Genomic DNA, 25,726 nt, shown 5'->3' with positions numbered 1-25,726 from the left:
ATCAAGTCTAGAATCCAGGCAGAGGCTCAGGACAGAAATGTGCTATAGGGACCCACAGTTTTTTGCACCAAAGGCTGGATTTGAGCACAGAACATGACAGCTGTTGCTGGTAATACCACTGCAGCTGTGTGGAGTACGTTGCAGTTTCAAATCAGTTATCTGTGCAGAGATACCACTGGAACAAACTCCAGTCATAGACAGAATCATAGAATGGCTTGGGCTACAAGGAACCTTAAAGATCATCTTATTCCAACCCTGCCACAGGAAGGGACAGTGTCCACCAGATCAAGGTGCTCACGGCCCCATCCAGTCTGGCCTTGAGCACTGCCAGGGATGGGACATCCACAGCTTCTCTGGGCAACCAGTTCCAGTGCTTCACCACCCTCACAGTAGGCAGCATTATTTGCTTTTATAGACTATCAAGGAAAGAAGTCATGAAACTAAATGGGTATGTAAACTACTGAGTTTCCAAAAACAAGATTTCCACAAATAGACATAAGGAATAGATAACAGAGAAAGTATTGTCCTGTTGAGATGCACACTAAACTTTCTTTGGTGGGGCAAGGGCTGGGAAGTAGAAGTGCTGTAATTTCCAGCAGTCTGGGTTCTATCCATTACCTCAGAGTTTAGTTTAAAAACAATATAAAGCAGTAAAACTTGAGCTAAATGAGCAACTACCTCTTCATCAAAAAGCTGACAACCAGAATCTGACAATGGAAATACAAACAAAATTATAAGCTGTCTATAACCACAAGCCTATGGAGTCAACCAGAATTTCTCTGAAGCAAGCAACACATACTCATCCATGAAGCAGATAGTATGGCTTATCAAAATATTAATTCTCAGTCTGCAGCAACAAAGTCCACAGCTTACTCTCAGATCAGTTTCACATTCCATATTCTCAAATCATTGGGCTGCCAAGTTATAAATGTAAAACAAGTAATTTTTACACAATTCTAAGTAGTTCCTCCTTCTACTTCACACAGACTAAAATAAACATGCTTTCTTTTACAGCATTTATCTTCAACTGCTGGTAAGCTTCCCCCAGTCAAGGAAGAGTATTTTGCAAACGTTGACAAGGCAGGCAGCTGCAGTGATGGCTGGTTCCCACACAAAGGAAAAGCACTGCTGACGTTTTCCCAGTTGGTCAGCTCTATTTCTTTTCAAAGATGCTCTTTCTCTCTCTTGAAGCTCTCTTCAAAATTAACTTATTCCTACCAAGTTTAGCTCTGCTGGGAAGTCATTGTTATCTGGCCAAAACCAGTTGGGGTATCTTTTTCCAAACACAGTAAATAGAATTCTTTAACCACAAAGAAAAAAAGTCCAGCTCTGTCATGCCCCCAGTGTCCTGGGTTACTAAAAAAGTTATTGCATTCTATATCTATCTGTGCCCAGAATGGGAAGTGTCTCTTTAAGACGCTAGATCTGGAAATGGAGCCTTGGGGCCAGCAGGTTCTGGCCATTTTGAAGTCGGGGTTGTGCAGGCAGAGCTCTCTATTGCCTGTGGCTCTTGCTCTTTCACTCTTGCAGGCAGAGAGCTGAGGCAGCACTGGTGGCAGCTCCCCTCTGGTTTTCTTCTGGGGTTTTTATCACGAGGCAGGCAGGTGTTCAGCCATGTCCAGGAGAGCAGGGCTCCATCACACACAACAGTGACTTGTGAAGAAAAACATCATCACTCCAAATGTCCCCCTTTTCCTTCTTCTTCCCCCCCGTTTATATACTGAGCATGATGTCAGATGGTCTGGAATATCCCTTTGGTCAGTTGGGGTCACCTGTCCTGGCTGTGTCTCCTCTGAATCTCCCATTCACCACCAAGGTCCTCACCAGCACGGCAGCAGGAAAAGTAGAAAAGGCCTTGGCTGTGTGTAAGCCCTGCTCAGCAATAACAAAAACATTTCTATATTATCAACCCTGTGCTGAGTGTAGATTCAAAACACTGCCCCCAACCAGTCATGTGAAGGAAATAAATTCTACCCCAGCCAAAACCAGCATGTCTACCTAACTCATGCTACATTCCTGGGCCATCATTAGTAATTCTAGGCCTTATGAAAGAAAGTTTCAGATTACTGTTTCTCCCTTCACCACTTTTCCCACTTTTTAGAATGACTTTTAATCAGGTGTGTACTAGCTGAAAAGAAAAGTGAACAAATACAGACAACTACCTCCATGCTCTGGAACTGCCAGAATAGGAGACTAACTACTGTATTAGCCATTCACTGCATTTGGGCCTTCACATGCACACAAATGACCTCTTACTTTTCAGCAAGACTATGACCTAAGACATAAGCTATTTCCCCCTAGGTCTTAGAAACTCAGATGCCCTGTTTCTCTTATTTTATAAAAGGGAAAATGTCTCACACTTTTTTTAAGTTTGATCCACTTTACATTTCTTTCTTTGTAATATCCTTTGAGAAGCTTAAGTAGTAATAATAAAAAAATTCCTGTCCAGAACTTATCCTCTTCTTATTAAAAGAAAAAAAAAATACCAGCAAAACAAACCAAGAAAAAGAAACAACTTCAAAACCAAAACCCAAACAAATTCCCTTATTTAAGAAGAAGTCTCCATGGAGAGACTTTGCAACATTAAAAGGAGATAGAAGTAGGAAGGGTAATTATCTATGTCAGATTTTAAATGAAAGATTTATACCCAGCATTGTGTGGTTTCTTGTACCATTTTTAGCTCTTGGTATTTATACATCCAACCCTCAGCTCACTGCAGCCAGTGATAATATTCCATCTGACAACATTTCTTACCAGACATTCTTCCCCACAGGTCTGTAGGTGCCCACACTCAGCAGCCTGCCATGTGCTGCCCCACACAATGGTAGGTGTGCTAGGAGACCAAGAGCTTGCTCCTCCCAGGTGTTAAATGCCATTACTGACTTTCAGTGGCTTGCTTAGTTAGCACATTATTTTTCAAGGAAATATTGCACTTTCTCCAGTCTTGGTGTGTTTTTAATTTTCCATGATTTCAGACTGTGTGTTCACATAGTTGTCTCCTTATTTGAAATGATTAATTATTTTCTGCTACTGCTGCATGTGCACTTAGTGAGCTTTTCATCTTAAATGCTACCTAAGCTAATCTTGAGCAGCCCACACTAACAGTTAAAACCACTACCCTTTTCTACTGATTAGAAACTCCTAGTTCTCTCTTTGAATGCCACTTCCCACGAGCCTATCTACTGTGTTAAGTGTTCTGCCCACACAGGTTTCTCCATGCAAAATGCCAGCTCCTTCATCTTCCTAGAAAAGATAAATACCTTCACCATAAACCTACATAAGAGGGTTTTTTTTGATGTGATAGAATCAGACCATTTTATTGTACCCATACTTGCATGAACTGGGCATAACATGGGGAAAATCAAAATCTTTGCCTCAAGGAATTCCACCAAAACAGGGATTTAAATCAGGATTTGTACACAGGATATTCAAGGAGTTTAATTTCTGCAGAGCTCTGGATTTCCACAGGACTGGAATCTCAAGTACTATTCTTTATCAAGTGCAAAGTTTTGCACAACAAGTTTCCATCAGTGGGAGTGTACAAGACACAAACAATTGTGACTTACCCCCACATCTGTAAAGATAAAATATTCTTGGTTGCTAAAACCAGCGTGGTCCTGCTTGCTGGCAGGTTACTATGGAACACTAAGTAACTTACTGAAATTATGGAAACAGACTGAAAGAGAATGATGATTTTATAGCAGAATGAACAGCCTTGTTCTAGCTGTAAGCTAGCTTGGGGAAAATAGACTTCTTTTGAAACTTCTTAAATCTAAAACTTTGTGCTTCAAAAGATGTGACAAAGGGATTCCCCATGACATCACCTAACTTTCCCCTTCCCATTTTTAGGAGAAGTCTGATCTCCAAGGACAGCTAGGCCCTATCTTACTATGTAAGCATTCTCACCTATACAGAAAAATCAAATGCTGTAGCTGCCTGGAAAAGACTAATTCAGAATAAAAATTACTTTTGGTGGGAGTTATTGCCTGCAATGTTAAGCTTTGAGTTACCAGTCATGACAATCATAAAAGAGAACTACCAAAAATCCTGAGGATATTAAAACCCCAAACATCTACACTGACAAAATTTCCATCTGCTTGTTGAGGAAAGAATGAGTTAAAAGAAATTGACTGTTTCATCACATATATATACACGCAATGCAATATTCTCAAGAAAAAGGAAAACGTTCCCTTACAGGCTTTGAAGTAAGAGCAGATGTGATTCCTTGGCAAGCTTGTGGCAGCCTGAAACCATGGTTCCATGGACATTTTTCCTTCCTCAGCTATAAAACCAGCTTATGCAATTTCTGCTCTTCCCCCTTAGCTGAGTGCTCCAGCTCCCATGTCCCTCATGCTACAATTGTGTAAGGGACAACACAAAGAATCCCACAAAAAACAAACAATCCCCCCAAACAAACAAAACTTCAACACATTATATTTAGTTCTAAAACAGTTCAGTGCCCTGGAAACACCAGAGCAGGAGCGAATGTCTAGGAAGAAGAATTGCTTAGCCTGGCTTTGGCACCAAGATGTGTTCACTGAAGCACAGCCCAACAGAAACCTATTGCTAAGAGCAGGAAATAATCTCAGGTAAGAGAGTGCACTCCCTCAGACACAGTTGCAACAGGCTGTCTAAACAGATAGCAAACAGATTTTGCACATCTGACACACTCCAATACCTTCTTTCACTGTAATTCAATTTTTCTACACAGCTTGAAGAGGACAGCTCTGTAGAAACAGGGCAAAACTTCTTACCTAGACAGAAAATTGAGAAAATTACCTTTAAAATAAAAATGAATAGAAACCAAGGAAGTAAGATTAGAACTAAGGTGCTCCACTTTCAGGTTTGGTACTTAATGGTATGTGTCACTCTCAAGTTAATTAACCACGTCTCACTGTAAATAATCTGTAAAATTAATCTAATACTTTAAAGAATTAATTATCTCTTATTATTTTGTTATTTGGGTTAAGCGACTGGCACAAAGTTATACAGCTAACTGGAGAATAAAGAAGCCGATTTTTATTTTAGAAATAAGATTAAAAACCAAGGATTGTTCTGTGGTCTCCAAGACAAACTGCCAAGGATCCTACACAGAAACAATAAAAGCCTTCATGCCCATGTTTACATTAGCACCAGGCTACACTGGTTACTGCCCAGCTAAACATCAAATCACCTTTATTTTCTTCTATTACCTTCCACAATAAAACCCCTAAAAAGGAGTATTTATAGTCCAACCAGAGAATGCACTGAAACAATTAAACCCCATGAATATGAAACAATCACTGAGTCAATGGAATCTCAAGTGAAAGCCTGCTCTAGAATTTGATTGCTCTAAATGTAATTCACAATCAGGGATTTGTTGATGAAGAGGAGAGGAGAAAACTCAGAGGTGAGCCCTGTGCAGTCAGGGGTCTGCAGCACACCAGAGGCACCAAGGTGTCTGTACCCTGCTGCCATCTGACACAATTAAACTGATAGGAAGTTGCTGAACGACCACTGCTAAGAAATTAGAACAGGATCAGGCACTGGCAGCTGCCTCTAGTAAGGATCAAGTCTACTTCAATAAGATTAAATACAGACCAGCTGACTCTGCACTCCCATCCCCCAAAACAACTCCAATCTGTCACTGATGGCAACAATGCTGACACCAGACAAAGACAACACTGCTGGAGTAAACAGAAGGATTACCTAAATCTATATATAACTATGTCTTCACATACATTTATGGCACAGTCTGAGGAGACTGAACAAGGAAATGTTAAAATTTAAAAGTGCTACTTTAAAAGCAAACCAGAACACAGAAGAAACATGAGTTTCACAATAGTTTTTAATGTGTGCCCTGAATGGAAATTAAACACATGCTCTTGGAAGAACATGTTTCACAATGCATTGAGCTGCTAGACAGCTAAATAATACTGAGTTTAGTACTTTCAGGAAAAAAAGAAAGGAATAGCCTGTGTCAGTCTTCTAGATCAAACTCACTCATTTGAACTTCACACAGAAATTTCTTTCTTGACTCCAGACACACTACAGTGCTGAATTCAAATTCGGTTTATTGCTTGATATGAGAGAGCTACTTTATCAAAAACACTTGAAAAACATTTTGGAGAACAACCTGCAGCCACGTTTGTTGCTGATTTTCTGGGAGGAAGTATAGTCAGGCTATGAATTGACCTTTCAGTTAACTGGCAGGTCCAAAATTCAGTATTACCACAGACATGCAGAATTAAATAACAAGGTCTAATCCAGAGAAAATTAATTTCAGCAAGTAAATACACATTTTCTCCATGCTGCTAGTAAACTACATGTGCTGCCTGACCAAGCACTTGGAAAAAGACATCTGGAAAAAGGGTCAAACTAAAGGAGTTGGTGAAACATATCACAGTTTTTGGAAGGAAGGGTTGAAGGGTAACTTTGGAAATATAACTTTACCTCTGACCTTCTGAATTTCTCATTGCTCACTTCAGCACTCCAGTAAATTAAATGAAATATACTTGAACTCATGAGGGTAACTGCTATGCCCAGTATTAAAAACACAACAAAAAACATTGGGGACATATGCCAGAAGAAACCTGCAGATGTGAATCTATTGTACCTTCCACAAAATGGGAATGTTTGACTTCTCAAGTAGTTCCAGGATTTGGTGCTGGAGCACAAATCTGAGCACTCTTTTTAAAGAGAGACAGCTGGCATCCCACTTGTCAGAAAGTTAAGTTGTACTTCTTAGCACTTGGGAGCTTTCTGTCTCCTCTCTGTCACTTCAAGGGGATAATTTCTACATTAAGTATTTCAGTGACTTGATGAAGACTTTACACAAGGAGAGCCACCAGACTAAAAGCCCCAGTCTGACAGCCTGACAGAGGTCAGTACCTAATGCCAAGGGAAGGATGCAAAAGCAGAGAATGCAAATGTCTTCATGTCACCAGCATCACCTAGTGAGAAATTGAGATACAAAAAATGCAGATGCTTCTCCAAAGCCAGCCAGCTGCTCTGCAATCTACCACCTCAACACCTCCTCCATCAGAATGCTGTACGTGATGCAATCTTCACAGTCTGGACACTTCTACATTTACCAGTGGCCAAAAATCCTAAGGAAATGACAACTGATGAATTTTAGAGTGATTCTGCCTACACTCTGTTCAGCAACCACATCACAAACTGCAGACCTTCTAGAAATCAAGGTATTCTGCAAGGCTTGTACAAAGTGAGAACAGCAGCATTAGTTTCAGCATTTGAACAATCACAGAAAACCTGAGGCCCAGCACGCTCTTTGGAGACCTACATTCCTTTCTACATCTTCTGTGAACACAGAGTTGACTTTTAGAGCAATGATCACTTCAGCAACTACAAATGAAATGAAACCCAGGAGATTCTTATCCAGCTAAATGTGAATGATAACACTCAATGGTGTAACACCCATGTTAATTATTTCAGTAAAAATATCCATTTAGTATTTAGCCTTCATTTTTTAACTTTATCTCCATGATTTCAGTGTACTAGAGCAGTGATCTGACAAATTCAGACATGTGTCCTTGAAATACTGTGGGAAATTTCAATAGTCACATAAACAGCTTTGGGTACTTTGGAGGCCAGCAACAATTGTAATAATTCTAACACTGATGAACAGCTGGATTGCTCTGTACTGGGTACTTCATAGGTTCCAGCACAAGTGTTTCTCAGTATGTTGCTATATCAACCTTCTCTATTTCTCTGAGCAACAGGGTAGTGCTATCACCCCTGTGCTAAAGGTCTAAATAAACAGAAAACAGACACAAATTCCTAGAGCAGGAGGTGTTCTAGATTCTTTGGAATGAGCTTCACAGCAGATGACATCACATAGTGGCATAGGTGCTCAACCCTGTCACTGGAAAAGACAAGAAGGACAATGTTCTCCTGTTTCCTTAGGGTTCAAGATGCATCATCCTTTGGGTATAAATGACTAGCTTTTTTCTTCCTGGCAGGCATGTGGAAGACAAAGACAGTTATGTGGGATATTTGTTTCTGCATTCTACCTACGTTGAAAGCTTTTGTGGATCTAGTCACAACCGGCACACCCAAAGCTGTGATGGAAATCTGTACAGGCCACCCAAGTCTGAGATGGGTGGCCTAACAAACTCTGCCTGCCTCTCTCACTTGATTTTTAGCATCCAAGGAAATGAGTTTTGAAAAGACCCAGGCAGATGGAAGTCTCTGAACTGGCAGTTTCTGCCATGCCAGCACCCACATTTCCCTAATGACAAAGGATGTGAACTCCATCTGGGTACTTCTGGTAAAACTGAGGCCCAGTGAGAGATGCTGAAAAGCAAATGGTGCCTCTGAAGTCTTGGCACTAACAACACCCCACTAAACTTAGCCAGGGTAAATTACCTGTCTCCAAGCAAATCTGTCTGTATAGGTGATCTGCTTTATAACAGAGAGACCTAAAATGTGTTACACTGGAGGTATTTTGCTGCCATGCTCTGTTGCAGCTTCTGAGCAGATTTTGTACATCATGAGTGTAGAAAGAAGACATCATCATTACATCCATTTCCACCTTGCTCTCTGGCATTTGCTTTTGACTATTACTCCAGTGCTGGACACCCTGAAACTTTAAACATTCTTTCTACAACAAAAGCTCACCCAGTAGATACCAAAATAGCTTGTGTTAGAAAATACTTCATAATCCACAATGTCACTGTCCACTTACAAGGTTGAAAGTGTCACACTAAAGGCAGATGAATTCAGATTTATCAGCAGAGAACTGAGACACAGCTCTTCCCTAAGATCATTTAGAGATCCAGAAATGCTGCATGTGGCACCCAGATGGAACCAGTAATCAAGGAATTTTAGGGAAAAGGGAAAAGTGCATCAACTGTGAAAAGAGACTGCCCAAGCTGAGTGATTAGCACAGAGATGCTTTTATGCCACTTTTCCCAAGAGCTGTGTCTGTCAGCATGGTCTCACCTGCTCTTTTCCACAGCAGCTGCAGCTGCTTTAACAGCCTTCCCTGCAAGGACAAAGAATGAAGAGGAGACTAGAGGAGCCACTCAGAGCAGCTGCAGGTGCTAATGGAATAACCAAGCAGGCAAACCTGCCTTCAAAAAACTACCAGTACCAGTTCTGACTGTAAGTAGTGTCTGCATCTTCCCACACCAAACTATTCCCATATGAAGCAATCTTCCATAACAGCATTCTGAAAGGAATATTTGCTCTTACAACAAGGCTGGGGAAGGATTCCTTGCTGCCCACATGGCCTCAACCCTGGGGCCCACCTGTCAGTTCTTTGCCAAAACTTTGCAGAGCTCAAGTATGTCACAGCAGTACCTTCAATCCTTGGAAATCTCATGGACACAAAACAGGTGCTGACACTGTGTGATCTAAAACTGAATTACCACATGTATTTTCTTTGTAAAGAGGAAGTTCCAATGGCTGATCCATCAGAGCAAGCTACTGACCAGGGATCCTTCTGTAATCAGTTAACTACCAAAACCAGGTATCAAATGGATCTCAGATGCTGAGGGACAAAGCTGCTGAGAGGAGCAATGACCTGTCTCTCCTATTTTTATTCTTGTATCCTCAAAACAAGTCCAGTCAGAAGGAATTTTACTGCATTACTGATTTACCAGGGCAGCAACAATACAAGATTACCAGACTTCTCTTACTGAGTCAAGAATAACTTAGGGATAATAACTTCCTGGGAGAAAGAGTCGCTTAAATTCTGTGTTTTTTCACCAAAGGTGTTGTCAATAAGATGCATTTTGGTCACAGGGATGACATCTAAGTTAACTGTTAAGCAAAAGGTCTATAAAGAACACTTAGATCAGACTGCTTATTATTCTAGCATTTGAGGCTTTTGCTTTCTTCCTGCTGAGGTCCTCAAAACCCCTTATAAAGATGAATAAACTGAACCTCTCAACAAGCCCCCTAGTGTATGTACTGTCTCACTACAATAACAGGAACACATCAGGCAGACAAATAAAGGATGACAACTTCAAACACAGGTTTCTGAAGTTTAATATATATGTTCATATTAAGACAGCATTCTTCATTTCCATCAAATTTAAGAGGAAGTAGAGGTGTTCAACATCTTGGCATTCCTCTTAAAGCAACATCTACACTACAGTCACACTGAACCCTATGAGCTTCTTTTCCCACACTCCCAGCTATAAACCTGCTGTAACTCAAATTCCAGTACTCCACAGCATGCTTAGATAAACTGAGACCAGTACAGCCACTGGTAGATAGGGAACTGGCATTCCAGGTCCCAGCTCCACCCAGTTGTCCAGGCTGCACCCATGGGAGCCGGGTCCACAGAAGGCCCAGATGCCACCTAGGAGCTGAAGCCTGTGGCATCCCTTAGCAGAAAACAAGAAGCCTGGCCTTGCTCTTGTGTACTTTCAGGGTTGCCAACACTGTCAAACAGACTCAGCCTGAGGCACATACACATAAGAAAGACTTTATATATAATTTCTAGGTACATGTATTAAGTCCTCTGCAACTGTCCAGAGCACACAGCTCCGTTTCCTCAGCAGTACCTTGAGCTTTCCAATGTCTCTCTTCCATTACTTCCAGCAGCAGCAAGCCATAGGTTCACAGAGCAAAGATACACACTCTCTTAAGCTCAAATTCTGTCTTTAGCATAGGACCCAAGGACATTTTCTTGGCAATATTTTGCTTTGTATAAAGATAACCTTGTCTGTCATGAAACAGATCTAAACCTGTGCACAACTCTTGCTCTTCAGACTCTCTACTTTTGCAAGTAGAGATTAGTCTTCAATATTAAAGCAGGGAAAATTGTTGCACTTTTCCTTGTTTCTCTGGTAAGGGGCATTTTCTCAATTGTTGGCTTCCGGTACTGAATAACACAGCCTCTGCTGGACACAGTGTGTGCACTTGAGAAGATTCTGCTGCTACACAGCAAAAGGTTCAATCATCAGGATCAGAGATGTGGTACATGAGTAACTTTCACATTTCTTCTTCAGTTCACAAAACATGTTTCAAAAGCATCTCTCAAGCACCCACACATATTGCAGAGAGCACTCTTATTTCACAGGCATTTCTCAGAAGCTTCAGCATCTCAGCCTCTACAGGCTGTGGCAGAAGTTCATGCCAAACAACCCTTTTTGGTTTGTCAAAAAGTTTGTCAACAAAGGCTGTTAAAGGCAGGGAAGTTGAGCAGATATTTATAAATTCACCATCCACACTGCTTGGACAGTTTAGGGTAGTGAAGAAGAAAGAAAAAGAAACGGTGGGGAGTCTGTAGTTCCAAGAATTTGAGCTACAGTCTTATGATGAAAAAGGCAGATAAAAACCAGGGAAAAGCAATTACCAAACATGAAGGAAAGAAGGAAAACATGGTGACAAAACCCCTGAATCAAAGTCTATTTTCCTAGAGGCATGCAAGCTTTAAACAAAACCAAAAGCTTCACGGATCTGGTATGATTCAAACAAGTTACAAAACATGGAAAATTCCATTACTTCCTCTTCACAGAAGAGACAGTGGCAACTACCATCTTTCAGAGAAAAAGAAACCTGAGGGGAAAAGTCTGCAGATTGCAGTTTTGAAACAAACATCTTCATTCACCATTTCCGTTCATTTCTAAAAAAAATATTTTCCATCTAGCATAAAAAGAATTTAAGTTCAGACATTATTTTTGGGAAAAGCTGGAGGCTATGTGTGGGCAATAGGAAGAGAGGCTTTGATGGAAAAAACTAGTTAGAGCATTAACAAATGATGGACTATTATCCTTCGGTAATGAACTGACATGATGGTACTTTCCCTTGCTTTTCTTTGCTTTTGAATAAAGGATTCTGTCTGTGTCCTGTTAACTACTACAGAATGGTTCTCAATGTACTTGCAATGCTGTACTCAATTTTAGCAGTGATTTTCTCTTATATGCAAAAGGAAACACGGAAAAATTGTCTAAGGAGAAACTACATGTTTCAAAGGCTAAATTTAAAAGTCTAATAAATACGTGCAATTAGTCAATTTACAGAACTGTTAGGGCTGTGAATCTTCCTTTCTTGATTTTTGCCCTTTTAATTCTTGCAAATGTAAAAAGGCAACTTATTGCATTCTATCCATCTAGGATGCCTGAAGAATCTGCTACCATACCTAGGTCTGACAGGTATGGTAACCCAGGAGAACAACTTCATGCTTTTCAACTGCCAGAGGGAAAACTTAAATGCAACCATAAACATGCCCAAGATGCACAGTATGTTTGGATCACCAGCTACATGAAGAACCAGAACGACAGACTAGCCTGACAAGAAAACCCTCTAAAAAAGAGAATCACTATATAATTATGATTGCATATCAAGAAACAAATGTAGAGGAATTAAAACTGTCTGTAAGGGTCTTAACCAAATGCCATTTATCTAAAACATGAGATAAGTTGGTAGTGGATTAGTATGTCTGAGTTCATACAGCCTCAGCCAAAATTTACTCATAATTACTTCTGGGCATTCCAGAAACATGTAATTGACTACAATTGATACTAATTGTATCATACACATGATACAAATACAAAAACTAGTAAGAAATTGATGTGACTTCAAAGACAAAAAAAGAAGATTGTTTTAAAAGAGGTTGGTTGTGAACTGTATCACTGCAGAAGTGTTAAATCATTCAGCAAGTTTGCCAGTTTCAAAGCCCTTACTTTGCAAGTCAGCCAATCACTGCAAATGCCCACTGAGAAAACAAAACCGAAAATCCTACAGAGGTTAGAAATCTGCTTGTTCTTCAAGTTTGTGGCAGCTACAAAGAAATGAAATAAAACTTAAGTTTTCTTCTTTGGCTAGTCTGACACAACATCTTTCATATCTGTAGAGTTTTTCTCTTTGCAATTAGCTTTAAGGCTTGTATGCCACCATCTAGGCTCAAATGCCTTTCACAGAGCCACAGAATCAGAATCATTAAGGTTGGAAAAGACCTCTAAGATTGAATCACCTCATTCCCACCTACCTCAGGCCTATTTAAGTCTTTCACAGTTAAAGTTTGCAAGATCTTGTCCTCTGATGTCTGTGATCATTTATGTCCAGCAGGCTCTAGATCAGGCATTACAAGTGAAGAGTCTGACATCAGGTAGGATTCCTTTTAATCTATTTGATTATCCTTCTACATGCCTAAGAGACATCTGTGGATCAGGTGTGGGAACCAGCTATATCTCACATGAAAAATCAGGACTCACTACATGTGTCCAAAATAGATGCATTAATGCTGTGTAGTATTTCCTAACTTTGACAGGTAGAAAAACACCAAACTAATGGAGGTCATACTTCACAGAGATTGGTATCCCCTTCCCTAAGTGCCAAATTCCCGTTCCTATTTGCCCCACTGATGCTCTGCTCCCTTGTGACTCCCACCTCATTAGCTGCCCATAAGTGCGTATCTAACTCTTGCAAACTCTGCCTTTAGAAGAAGAGCAAGCTGTGTGTCTTCTCCCAGACAAATGAGTATCAAGGTGCAGGGGTCAGAGGCTGTGAATTCCACCCGGAGCCCCTTACTGATGCCAGAGGAAGAAAACATGAGACACAGCCTTCCCCTTGATGTCCCATAACGACTGGCTTTTACTTTAATTGATCGTCGAGGTCCCTATTGGTATTCTACTGCGGCACACCCAAACAATCTCATTCGCTTTAACTGCTATGTAAAACTCTTGCCTCACCCTTACAAATGTCTCTCTCAGATGTGGAGGTGTAAATTTCAGGCGTTATTGAGGTTAATGCTACCCAAGTTTCTCTGTAAATCTGCTCCTAAGGACATGCAGTTTGGGATTAAAAGGAAAAGTCATTACAGAGAAAATACTCAAGGAACTGAGGGTTTCTTTTGCAGATGCATTATCTCAATCTTCTCAAGCATCAATACAGAATGTCAACTGTTAAACATTATGAAAGATATAACATGATATAGCATCATTATGGATCACGGCTTAATGAACCTCTAAATTTAATTTTGTTCATAAACAGCAATCAGGAAAATTAATAAAACTACCTCTTAAAGTCGAGTACTACTGCCTTCAACATGGTCTCCATACCAGCTCATTTCCAAACCATTAGAGAAACAATGATTTTCCCCTCCTCCTGCTGCTTATGTTTCTTCTTTTGAGAAACTTTAACAGAATAAAAAATTTCTTCTATTTTCCTTTTCCCTCACCACGCAAGAAAAGATGCACCACAAACAAGATCATACTGTGTTTTCAACTACTCACAAAATTAGCATTTAGAAAGCAACATTCACCCTCGACTTCTATGTCACTTTTAAATTTCATTAATGTCAAGTACTTGTTTACTTTTTCATGCTTTGAGGAATTACTGATGCTTACTCAGCACTATCCTCACTTTATCAGGGAAGCTGCTAAAGAAACTGAGGGATGCAGTAATGAAAGACCAGGGCCTGCTTGAATTTGCATGAAGATCTGCAGTGCCACTGAAGCACATGGAGTTACACTCATCCAGAACTAGGTTACTACACAGCACAGAGCAGACACCAAATCATTCCAAAAGGCTCTGAGTACTGCTGTGGTGGAAGGAACAAAAGTCAAATCTGTATTCTGAGTCATAAACTTCTTCCCAATTCACCTGCTCATCATAAAGAACAGGTCATATTTTTAGCAAGCACAGGCAGTGAGGGGTCAGGAAGAGACTAAATAGCTACACCAAGGTCATACAGGATATTTGCAACAGAGAACATCTCTAAGCCCTGATTTCCCAATTTCCAGGATAACACCTTTAATCACTCACATACCTTTAAATACCACTAATCATACTGGTAAAAAAAATCCAAAGAAAATGTTCTGCATTCCCAGAAGTAGCCTAGTGTCTTAAAGCACCATGTATCTCATCAAAGGAACATTTCAACAGAGAACACTAAGCTGATTCTGCAAAAGCACAGTGAGAAAGGCACTCATGTCAGGCACTACCACAGAACTCCCTAACTCACTTTCCTCTGCTAACTAGATCAACTCTGCATCACATTGATGAGAAGCATGAAGTTGAGCTATCAGCTCACCCTCTGATACCTGCTGATCAAAGAATTTAACATACTTTTTCTTTCCCTTTCAATCATTGCCCTTATTATACGTTTTTAGAATGCTTTCTCTTTCATAGAAGCAGAAGTCCTATTAAACATTCATTACACATTTTCTACTGGAGTAATGTGAGAAAAGTTATTTTTATTATTCCGCTTTCTTAAAACAGATAAATTTTTCTGCAACATTTGTATATGAGTAAAGGATCAGTAAAGTACAGAATAATTCTTTAGTCTTTTAAGGATTTCACAGAAACAAAGATGACCAACACCTCTGAGGATCAAGACCTGAGAAAACTCTTAAGGCTTACATTCCCTACCAAAGGACTTGGGTCCAGATCAAAATGCTCAACAAAGAGAAACTTGTGGTATAGTACAGAATGAAGAGGATGCAGGGGGAGGAGAAAAGGATCAAGAAATTTTACTGCCAGGTTAGCCAAAGAATAACAAACAAAATGGCTGCTCCAAATTATAAAATACATTGAGGGTTACTCTAGGGTTCGGTGATGTATTCAAGCATTTCCTGTGGGTTCCCTCTCAGACATTAACTAGATTTAACCATAAAAATTCTGGAGCTTTTTTCCTCAGCACTGAAGATTAATTAGTGTCTTCTGGGCAAAAGTGTTATTCTCCTCTTTGCAATCATAATTTTTTTCCTCCCTCTCTCTCCCCAAAAACTTCCACACATTTTCTGAAACTTATTTCTACTGAGTGGTACTTAAGTGCACCCATCAGTTCTGCCTGTTTCGGTCAGCTGACTTGCTCACTTGCAGTGCCTATTTCTGTGAATTCTTACAAAACCGGTAAATGTTGAAGCCACCCAGCACTCAATGTTATGGCCACCAAATACCACAAAACACATCTTGCAGTGTGATGCCATAGCTTGTGTCAGTTATCCTGCTTCCTGCCCCAGGTCTGCCAGCCACCTCTCCCTCCCCCTCCCTTGCCCCTGCTGAGTGCTGTCAGTCCTGGCGTTCCAGAAGGGTGTTGAGTGATTGGCAGAGTTCAAAAGATGCCCTTCAGCCCTGGGGGACATTGGGCCATCCAGGTGTCATTTGTCCCCTGAGACTTCCCCCCACCCTTACCTGGTTGGTGGGATCCCTACCCCTTCCCTCTCCCTCTCCCCGGGGTTCAAAGGAAGAACAACCACGCGGTTCAGTGGTTCTGTTAGAGCTGTTGCTGGATTCAGGGATCTGTGTGCCAGGAATAAAGCTCTGGATTGAAACCCTCCATCAGAATCGACTCCTTTTCCTTCACCTCACCTTAAAGCCTCTCCACCAGAGGTAAACCTGAGTTCCTGCATGCCTGGACTTGTCCCAAGCGCCCAGCTGCAGCATCCAGCCAGCCAAAGGTGTCTCTGAGGTGAAACCACCACAGCTGCTGCCCTTGGTCAAGGAGCAAGGGCCAGACAAGCCTAGGCATGTCCCAGCTGGTTATATTGGTAATAATTCCAATAAACACAGAACAAGCATGGACTTACGCAGCTCTTCTCGGTGCCTCTCTGTCTCTGCAAAAAACTGACGAAGCTCCTCTGTGATCTCCATGTTACTCAAGTCATATTCTATCTCTCCTTCAGACTCAGAGTCTTCCTCCATTTCAGAGTCCATTTCAGCATCCTCTTCCATTTCGGAGTCCTCATCAGCATCCTCCCTTTCCTGGTAGGCACCTGCGTACTGCTGAGCTCCCCCATGACACGGAACTCCAACATCTGGTCTGTAGCTGGAAGAATAGTTTTGGATATGTGGGAGATCATTCCCATGCCAATCTGAGTAGTGGCTGCTTGGAGAGGCTGCAGCAGGATGCCAGGGATGCCATGGAAGGCAGTAAAAGGACTCCATGGCTTTCCTGTAGGCTTTCTGGTGCCTGTGCATCCAGCGCATGGCTGAGTCATAGTGCCTCCAGTACCTGGCATACACCTTGTGAGAGTACCACGGCTCCGTGTCCTCCTGCGGCCAGAGAGAGGGAAAGAACACAAACCATCAACCACACACCACAGCACTCATGCTCCCCCCCAAAAAGAAGGTATAAAGAGAGAGAGAAATGAGGGGAGCAACTAAATGCAAGCATAATGCTGCCTTTTAATCTTTTAGTCATCCTTTAGCTATGATAGAATACAGAGATTTGAAAAACAACATGTATGAGCACAGTGCACTTGCACCACACCTCATTACTCCTACAAGAGACTCCTTTGGCATCAACTATCACTGAAGAACTAGAAACAGAGAAATTGTAGTGTCCAGAAGGTATTTTCCTAGTGTTCATGCTACTACAGTAAGAAACAGTCTTTTTTAGGAAATATGCCATGTGGATATAATCTACAATTCCTTAGACACTCACATGAGTTTTAAGAATTGAGTAATTCCAAGGTGTAGATGTTACAGCCTATACCTAATTTCCAACTCCACAGACAGAAAACACAAGAGATTAAGATTCCTCTGTATTAAACAAATGCATTCATTTTATCCAGTAACATATTTCCTCCAGTAATATATTTCCTCCATCTGCCTGCCAAAGTTTCTCAGAAAAGGTCAAACAGCAATTCAGACAAGTTCACATATCCACCACAGCCACAATCAAAAACAAGACTGTATTTAGCCAAATGCAAACTGCCAGTAAATCTCCTTTTGTATCCATCACCAATCAAAACATGAAAAGAGGCAATAAAGTGCCACTGATAGAGTACAGAGAAAAACAGTTCTATAGAAAGAAACATAGTGTACACACCATCTCCTGTCTTCCAGCTAATCTTAGTTTTCATTAAAGAAGTTTCATGCTGTTCAGATTTCACCAGCAACTACAAAGCCCCACAGTCCCTGTAGCCTTAAGCTCCCTTCATACAAGCCATTTCATCTCCCACCTCATCCTACTCTCAAAGAGCAGAATAGAAGATCTTAAAAAAACAAAGCTATGAAGTAGACTAGAGCCTAGAACAAGTAAACTAAATAGCAAATATTTTCTCCCCTTCCCTCATGTCTTAATTTCCATAGAAAATACTTTATCTGGAGTATAACAGAATGCCTCCACTTTAAATAGGAGAATTTTAATTAAGCCATGTTCTGGCAAACACTCAAAACTATGGCAAAACTAGCTGATGTTTTCAGAAATGAATGTGACATTTACGGTCCTTTACTAAGGTGGTTTCTTTTCCTTTTTTTCCTTTTAAGGACATACAGGACAAAAATCTTAAAGTCTGTTTTCTTGATCTGCCCTGGCACTATTTGGTCCCCTTAAAAAATATGATTCTGTGGGAAAAAGAAATCCCAAGGGAAAAACAGAAAACTCAAACCTAAAAATACTTTCCTTTTAACACTATCCAGAGAGTTTCACTTGGTTTACTTACACTTGTTTTCACTTTCTGGTTCTAAGACAATAAAGCAAATGCTAGTGAGTTTGGAATAAAAATTGCAACTCTCATGCTGCCTTTCTTTCTGGAAAATTTAGCCTATTATTCCATAAGAGATCAATGCTCTATCTTTTTAGGCATTCCAAAGTGCTCTCAGAAACAAAATACCTTCAGCTAACATAGAACATAAAGAAAACCTCCACAAATTTGCATTCCTTAAGGTATTCCTGATAAAAACCTGCAGCCTATTTGTGAAGGGCTGTGTAGCTCAGCTATGTGATTTAAAAGTGCAGTCAACTTATCTTTCCTGAAAAGAAAGAATTCATGGAGATGAAACTTCACTGCTATTCTCCCCTTGGTCTAACACTGCATTGCTACAAGACCATGCATTTGGAGCTCCCAAAATGCAGCATTCCCAAGATGAGTGGGTAGAAGGAAAGCATCTGCCTTCCATATGGAATTTCTTCATCCTTAATCATCCAACTACCTAACAGCTAGGATGAACAATGCTTTATTTACTGTTTCCCTTTGCTTAAGAATGTCATACTGACTCCTCATCCTTCAGCAGACAGATGAGAATGTCATATTATCAAACCTGATACATTAGTTACTTTTAAAACATTTTGACTATTTTTTCCTTAAATATTAATATACTTTAAAATCCAGTTTTGAAAGACCACGACAGTTGACAAAAGCAGGTATCTCCTACCTTCTATATATCTGCAAAATAGACAATATATTCTTTTAAAGCTCAAAAATTATCTCCAGTTCTTATAAAATGTTTCTACAAAGGAACTTGATGACTTTACTGAAAGCTCTGGAATCAAGCTGGTTGATTTGTCTGGCTGACTAGCTCCAGTTGTTAATTTTGGGGAAAGGAAGACAAAAAGCCAGTTCATACAGACAGAACTGTGATGCTGGTGCTTGTCCAACTACTTTTTGTGAGGGTTTTTTTGTTGAAAGCGACCCTTGAAAACCTCCTTACATTTGAATTTTAAAAATACATCTGTTAAAAAAGAAATTATAGACATGTTTTACATTTGGGTGGAAAAGGGAAAGGAACACTTTTAATCTCACTTAATTCTGTGTCTGTGCTTTTTCAGCTGTGGAATAAATGGAAATAAGAGATTTCCTCAAGGAAACAAAAGCTATAAATCCGAGGCAAATGATCAGAGTCCTCTGTTACTCTCCTGTTATTTCTCTGGAGTCTTCCCAGGAGTAGACAAATCACTCATTGTTGTAATCTGAATTCTATTTTCAAAGCAATTTAGTGACTTTTACATCTAATTTTTACATGTCTGCCCCCACAGTTCAATGAAAGTATTTATATGCATTTTATATATAAAATGTGACTAAGCCATTCCACAGAAACCTGTGAAGACCTCTTACCATCTCTTGTGGAGTTTGTCCTGGTGATGATCAAGGTGAACTAGAAAAGAAAAGAGTAGCTTTTTAATTCATAAAAATATATGTATTAAGGTGGTCACAGACACTGAATATATTTTTGTTATATTTGAGTACTATGACCTATAGCTGTTAAGCATCCCTTCTCTGTTGGGGCAAGTTGAAGTCTCTTACTGATAGATTTTGATTAGCAGCAGTAAAAATCCCATTCCTTAAAATTCTCCACTACAGTAAGAAAGTTAAAATAGAGCCTTCTACAAAATGCAGCCTGAAATGCTGGAACTGAACATTCTCCCATTGCTCTTCTCTTTTTTCATGCTTCCCCAACCTTTATTCTCCAAATTAATGCCAAACAAAAACCATAAACTTAAAAGAAACAAATTGTTCTCACTTTTTAGCTGTGTCTGCACAGGAACTTTCATAAAAAAAGCAATTGCCATAAAATGATTAAACCCATCCTGATTCCACTCATGCAGTGAGGTTTCTGTTTAACCTGTGGTGGACTTTGGACCACATACTGTCCCTTCTTTCTCCTTGCTTCTCTTTTTTTTTTTTTTTCTCCCTCCAGCATCAGATCCTGCCTCCCATGAAGGAAACAAAGATCAGTTCAAGTTGCAGCCACAATTTTTAAATGTGAGGAAAAGGCATAAGGAAGAGGGGCAACCGGACAGGAAAAAAAGAAAAAAGGAAAAAATGGTTGTGAGGGTAGAAAGGGGGAACAAGAGCTCTATAACCATCAGGCAGGATGTATAATCACCAACATATAAACCACCATAACTGGTGGTTTACCAGTACATATCACTGAGAAATATTCTTAATCTCCTCTTATCTGACAATTATTTTATTACACTAATAGGTTAGCTGCTTCATTCACATATTTCTCCTGACATTCTCACCCTCAGCCTGAACTTTATTTTAGGTGCCAGTGAAAGGTAACAGAGTACACTAAACTACCTATTGCTACTCTTAAGACATGGTCAAATGCTATTCCCAGAAACACTGGAATATAGCCAAGACAGCACTTAAAACCACTGTAGATTCATACCAGGATAAAGCCAGGGTTTTTCAAAATGCATATGAATACAGTACAGTTGTGTTCTGCCTCATATTTAACAATACTCATTAAAGAGCAACTTTTTGTCACTTAAGCCATAATGCATGAAAGGAGAATGGAATGGCCAAACAAAATGCAAATCATGCAGCAACTACAAAAGCAAATGATGGTCCTTTTGGATGTGTCCAAAGCTCACACTAAGCTCAAAGCCATAAACCCCTGGTAACACCATAACCCCATGTCTGCAAGAAGCTCTACATAGAGGAGCAGTCCCACTGCAGTTGATGGAACTACTCATGCCAGCAAAGGCTGCAGATTCAGGCATCAGGCAACTAAAGCATGCTGGAATCTCTCCTGTCTGCTTGGAGGAAGAAGGAAACCCAGCACTGAGATCACTGCAAAACACTGCAGTGACTTTTAGCACCCAAAACCCATGCACAGATAGAAGATTGCTGTGCCATCCTTTTTTGTGCATTTCAAATGTCGCATTTACAACCACTGCCTTCTTCAGAACTTTCATCTCCACTCTCATGATGTACACATACACTTTTTGTCTCTTCCCCATATATATCTTTCCTAGATACATCTGGATACTGTCAAGGTTGCCATAAAGTCTTTTTCTCATACTTAAAAACCTAAGCCCATGATATCCAATTCTTTCATTTTCTACTTCAGAAAAGTAGGTGTGTTTACTTTTCATGTTCACGCTAATTCCTACATGACAAAAATTTCTTTGAAACAGTTTCAGAATAAACAGAAATCGGAATTGATCTCAATATAAATAATTTTTTTAAGCAGTAATTGGTAAAGTCTGATACTTTATTATTAACACAAAACATGTACCTATGCTTTCTGAAAGGGAAGGAGGGGAAAAACCCTGGCAAAACCATCTAACTGTATTAGTTTACCAAATATGAAAAACCTGTTTTGCCCAACATAGAAACTTTAATTATTTTCATAAATTATTCATGAAACATTAGACTACAAATATAAAGCAGAACACAAAAATGCTGCAAGCGAGGAAATGAAATTAAAAAGTGAGTTTGTTTTATTTTCAGTTGAATTACTCTTCCAAAACAAACTACATCAAATATGAAACATGACAAGCAGCAGAAAAATAAATGTAATAGTTCTACTTCTATAATTTATACTTTTAAAAATGAAATCTGTAACCATTGAATATATGAAACTCATGACCAAATGTACAATTTAAAATGGGAAAGAGATTTGTTTGCTTATACTGATCATTAATGATGGACATTTTTTCTACTTTCTTGTCCCGGTTTTAAAATATTTCTCCACTGATAATGAACCAGGGATGTACTCCCTTTCATCAAAACATGTCTGTTACCCTTACCAGCTTGAGGCAGGTGAGCATTAGAGAAAATAAATAAATCCCATCAAAGCAATGACAGCATTTAATTCCCTTGGAGTCAATAGAAATGGAGACAATGTCTGTCATACCTTAGACTCAACTTCAATGCACTGGGGTTTATAACTTGCTAAGTAAATCCCACTCTGGGACCACTGGGGGACTAGTGGTGTGTTGGATACAGTGTGGCCACATGAAGGAAACAGAGACAACTCCAAGCCCAGTGCAGCACCAGTGAGGGTTTCACTATTCACAATATCCATTGACACAAGATCAACTAACCTATTACACGATATTATGGTAAAAACATAGTATGTTATTAAAGGAAGGTGGAATTTCAATAAATTCAGCAGGTTTCAACAAAACATATTTTTACAAAGCTTTCAGGAAAAAGCTAACTACATTTGAATTGGAAATGTCCCTAACAACAGAGAGCTGACCAGCCCCTCTGCCCACTGTTGCTTTTGTCCCTGTTGTGAAAACTGTCTTCAGTCAGGCCAGAGCTGCCCAGTGCAGCTAGAAGGATACTTAGGGTTAGTGATAGGGTTAGTATGAATAAGATTATGTTTATTACTCTTCTCTGGATTTAAACCAGATTCTAAGGACTAGTGGTCGATTGTAATTAATATACTAGAAGAGTAAGATCCTCATCAGTAGACAGAAATGTAGAGGAATAATCATACGACGTCTATGGAATGGACTGGATAGTCTACTATCCAGTTTCTGGCAATGGTTAGTAGGAGATACTCAGTAAAATGTGATGCTAACATATTCATAAAGGAATTACTTTTCCACATACATTTCTCCTGATTTCAGCAAGTGGTAGTTCAGACACTTCTTTTTTTTTTTTATCCCCAAACTGATTTTGGCATTTAAACCCAAAACCCCCATGAGAAAAAGGTGTTTCCAATAAATCCCCTGGCAGTAAACTTCACAGTTTAAGGGATTAAGCATAATTTTGTGCTGTGTATTTTGAACTCACCTTAGTACATACTACCTAAAAAAATGTGAACATAACAACATCAATAGCATGCATCTTCTCATGAACACTATTTCATTTTATACTTCTGATGCAGAATTACCTCCAGAAGAGGGAAATGTTTGAAAAGTGGTCTGACATTCTGTGCTTCAGATTAACGCTGTGCATTGCTGTGACGTTAACTTTAATACTGAAGTGCCCTAGTTACAGTCACATAGAAACACAAGCCTGTGATTGCTGGGGCAGCTGGCAGCAGAAGTTATTTCTCTTCAAAAGAAGGGGTAAAAATTCCCAACACTATACACTGCATTCTGGTTTGCCGATGGCTGTAAATACAAGACTTGTCCAGCACTTAGGATACAGTTACAGCTCTTTCTCATCCCAACAGGAATGCTATGAAGACCCACCTATCACTATGATGTTCACATCAATGTCCTTAAAACAACAGCAGCAATTCCTGTGAATGGAAGGGAAACAAATTAGCATAACACAAAATAACGTTCTCAAACTTTAGCATATGTGTTAAGATCTTCTGGCCCTATCAGAAATCGAGGCAGTGTAATCCACTGTGGGTCCCCAAAAAAGGGTGTTTTATTCTCTGAGCTTCAGGACATAAACCCAAAAGCTATTTCGGCCAAAAGTCAGAGGGAAGAAATAAAGTGTGAAAGCTGTACAATCATCAGTAGCCCAATTAACTTAAGTTTTATATATAAATCGGGTCAATTTAGTCATAAACAAGGAACAGGATGGAACTTCTCCAGTACAGCTTTTGAAGGCGTAGTAATTTCCTGGTCTCACAGATCTCGTGCCCAGACTCCGGCAAGTGACTGAAAGGCTCGAGCAGCGCTGATCAGCTCCGGCCTGTGCTAGCAGGGCACACAATTACACCCAAGGGCTGCCAGGAGCACGGGCCCTGTGCCTCGGCTGCCCCAGCGCGCAGAGCCCCGCTCTGCCCGAGCTCGCTCATCGCCGCCCCAGGCCCCGGGCCGATAAACTGCAGAGAAACGGGAAAGCCCCGCTCCCGTGCCAGTACCACAACCACCGCCTGGGACCACAATCCCCGGCCTTGGCCCCGCCAGGCGCCCGGGCTCCCACATCTCCTTCCTGAGCCCTTCGTTTTCCCGCTCCCGCCGCCGTTTCGCCCCGGCTGCCACCGCCCTCAGCCCGGTCCCCTCCCCGGGCGGGAGGCCGCAGCCTGCGCGGGGGCACCGCCGTCCCCGCACCCACCCGGGCAGCGCGGGGCTCCGGCGGGCACGGAGAGCCGGGCACAGCCGCCTCCAGCGCTCCCTCGCTCCGTTCCGGCGGGGCCGAGCGCGGCTTCCCCCGCTGCTTCCGCCCGGCGCTCCCCGTGCCCACGGCGCCATCTCGTGGTGCTGTGGGGAGGCGCGGCCGGGGCCCCGCTCCCCGCAGCCGCCCCTGAAGCTGCCGGTCCCTCACAGAATTACAGGATAGATGGTTTGGGAAAGACCTGCCACATCATCCAGTTCAACGTATGACCGAACAATTAAACCATGGCACTGAGTGCCACGTCTAGTCTTTTCCTTTACCACCTCCCTGGGCAGTTTATTCCAATGTCTAATCCCCTTTTTGTGAAAAACTTTGTCTTAATGTCCAATCTAAATCTCTGCTGGCACAGCTTAACATTATCTCTTCTCGTTCTGTCACTTGCTATCCCAGAAAAGAGACCAAGAAGAGACCTCACTACAGCCACCTTTCGGGGAGTTGTACGGAGTGGTAAGGTCACCCCTGAGCCTCCTTTTCTCCAGGCTAAACAGGAGAAAACAGGCAAAACACCCCCAGCTAAACACCCCCAGCTCCCCCAGCTGCTCCTCACAGGCCTTGTGCTCCAGACCTTTCACCAGCTTCATTGCCCTTCTCTGGCAAGTTCTGAGTTCCTGCTGTCCCACCTGACCCTGGTCGCCATCTCCAGTTCCAGAGCACACACACAGCACTCACCAAGCTGACACCTTACTCAAAACATGTGTGCACTACAGTGGTGGTGCTGTGGCGCTCCCATACTTTACCCTCTGGTTATTATATTTTCCATAGTTAATATCTAATTTTCTGTTCAGGCTCTGCACTGTGCCAGTATTTTCATGGGTCTGTGAATGAGCAGCCCCTTGGGGACCTGTCACAGCTGGCAGAGCAGGGATTGCATTTTCCCCTGTGTAGCATTTTACATTCTCTGTATTAAATTTGCCAGCTATTGGCTGGTGCCATAATGTTGTTGTGTGTTTCTCCATGGTCAATAAGCCACTCAGCTGTACCATACTGAATAGCCCAGGATCCTCAGCAGACCGTGCCACCCCATTGTCTGTGCCTTTCTCTAGACACCTTACGGATGGGCTGTAACACACAAGTGTGGCTTGTGCTCCTGATCCCAGCAAGAAGGGGTCCCCTAGGGCTTCTCTCCACTAAGGCTATTTCTCTTCTCTTATTTCCATGCTTTTAATTAATACTTTCAGCACAAGATTATTCCCGTTTTTCAGCTCTCCTGGTGTGCTTACTGCTCTAGCTGCTTGCCTGCTGAAAATTTCAGCAGATCATGTTGAGACAACTTCCCTTTG

General features: G+C 41.0%; 1 protein-coding gene across 1 annotated transcript in view; it reads right to left on the bottom strand.

Annotated features, from left to right (window-relative positions):
• The window catches only part of GEMIN8 (gem nuclear organelle associated protein 8), a 37,432-nt gene extending 12,914 nt beyond the window's left edge, over positions 1-24,518 (bottom strand). Inside the window, exons 1-4 of the mRNA XM_077173028.1 lie at positions 24,387-24,518; positions 23,567-23,616; positions 19,740-19,779; positions 16,488-16,953 (exon numbers count right to left, since the gene is read on the bottom strand). Of these exons, the coding sequence (XP_077029143.1) occupies positions 16,488-16,953; positions 19,740-19,742 (469 nt within the window). The 5' untranslated portion in view covers positions 19,743-19,779; positions 23,567-23,616; positions 24,387-24,518. The remainder of the gene's footprint in view (positions 1-16,487; positions 16,954-19,739; positions 19,780-23,566; positions 23,617-24,386) is intronic.
• Positions 24,519-25,726: the final 1,208 nt, after the last annotated feature.

Source organism: Agelaius phoeniceus, chromosome 2, assembly GCF_051311805.1.
Source record: "Agelaius phoeniceus isolate bAgePho1 chromosome 2, bAgePho1.hap1, whole genome shotgun sequence".
NCBI lineage: Eukaryota > Metazoa > Chordata > Aves > Passeriformes > Icteridae > Agelaius > Agelaius phoeniceus.
The sequence above is the reverse complement of the archived record's forward strand: the minus strand, read 5'-3'. Positions and strand labels throughout refer to the sequence as shown.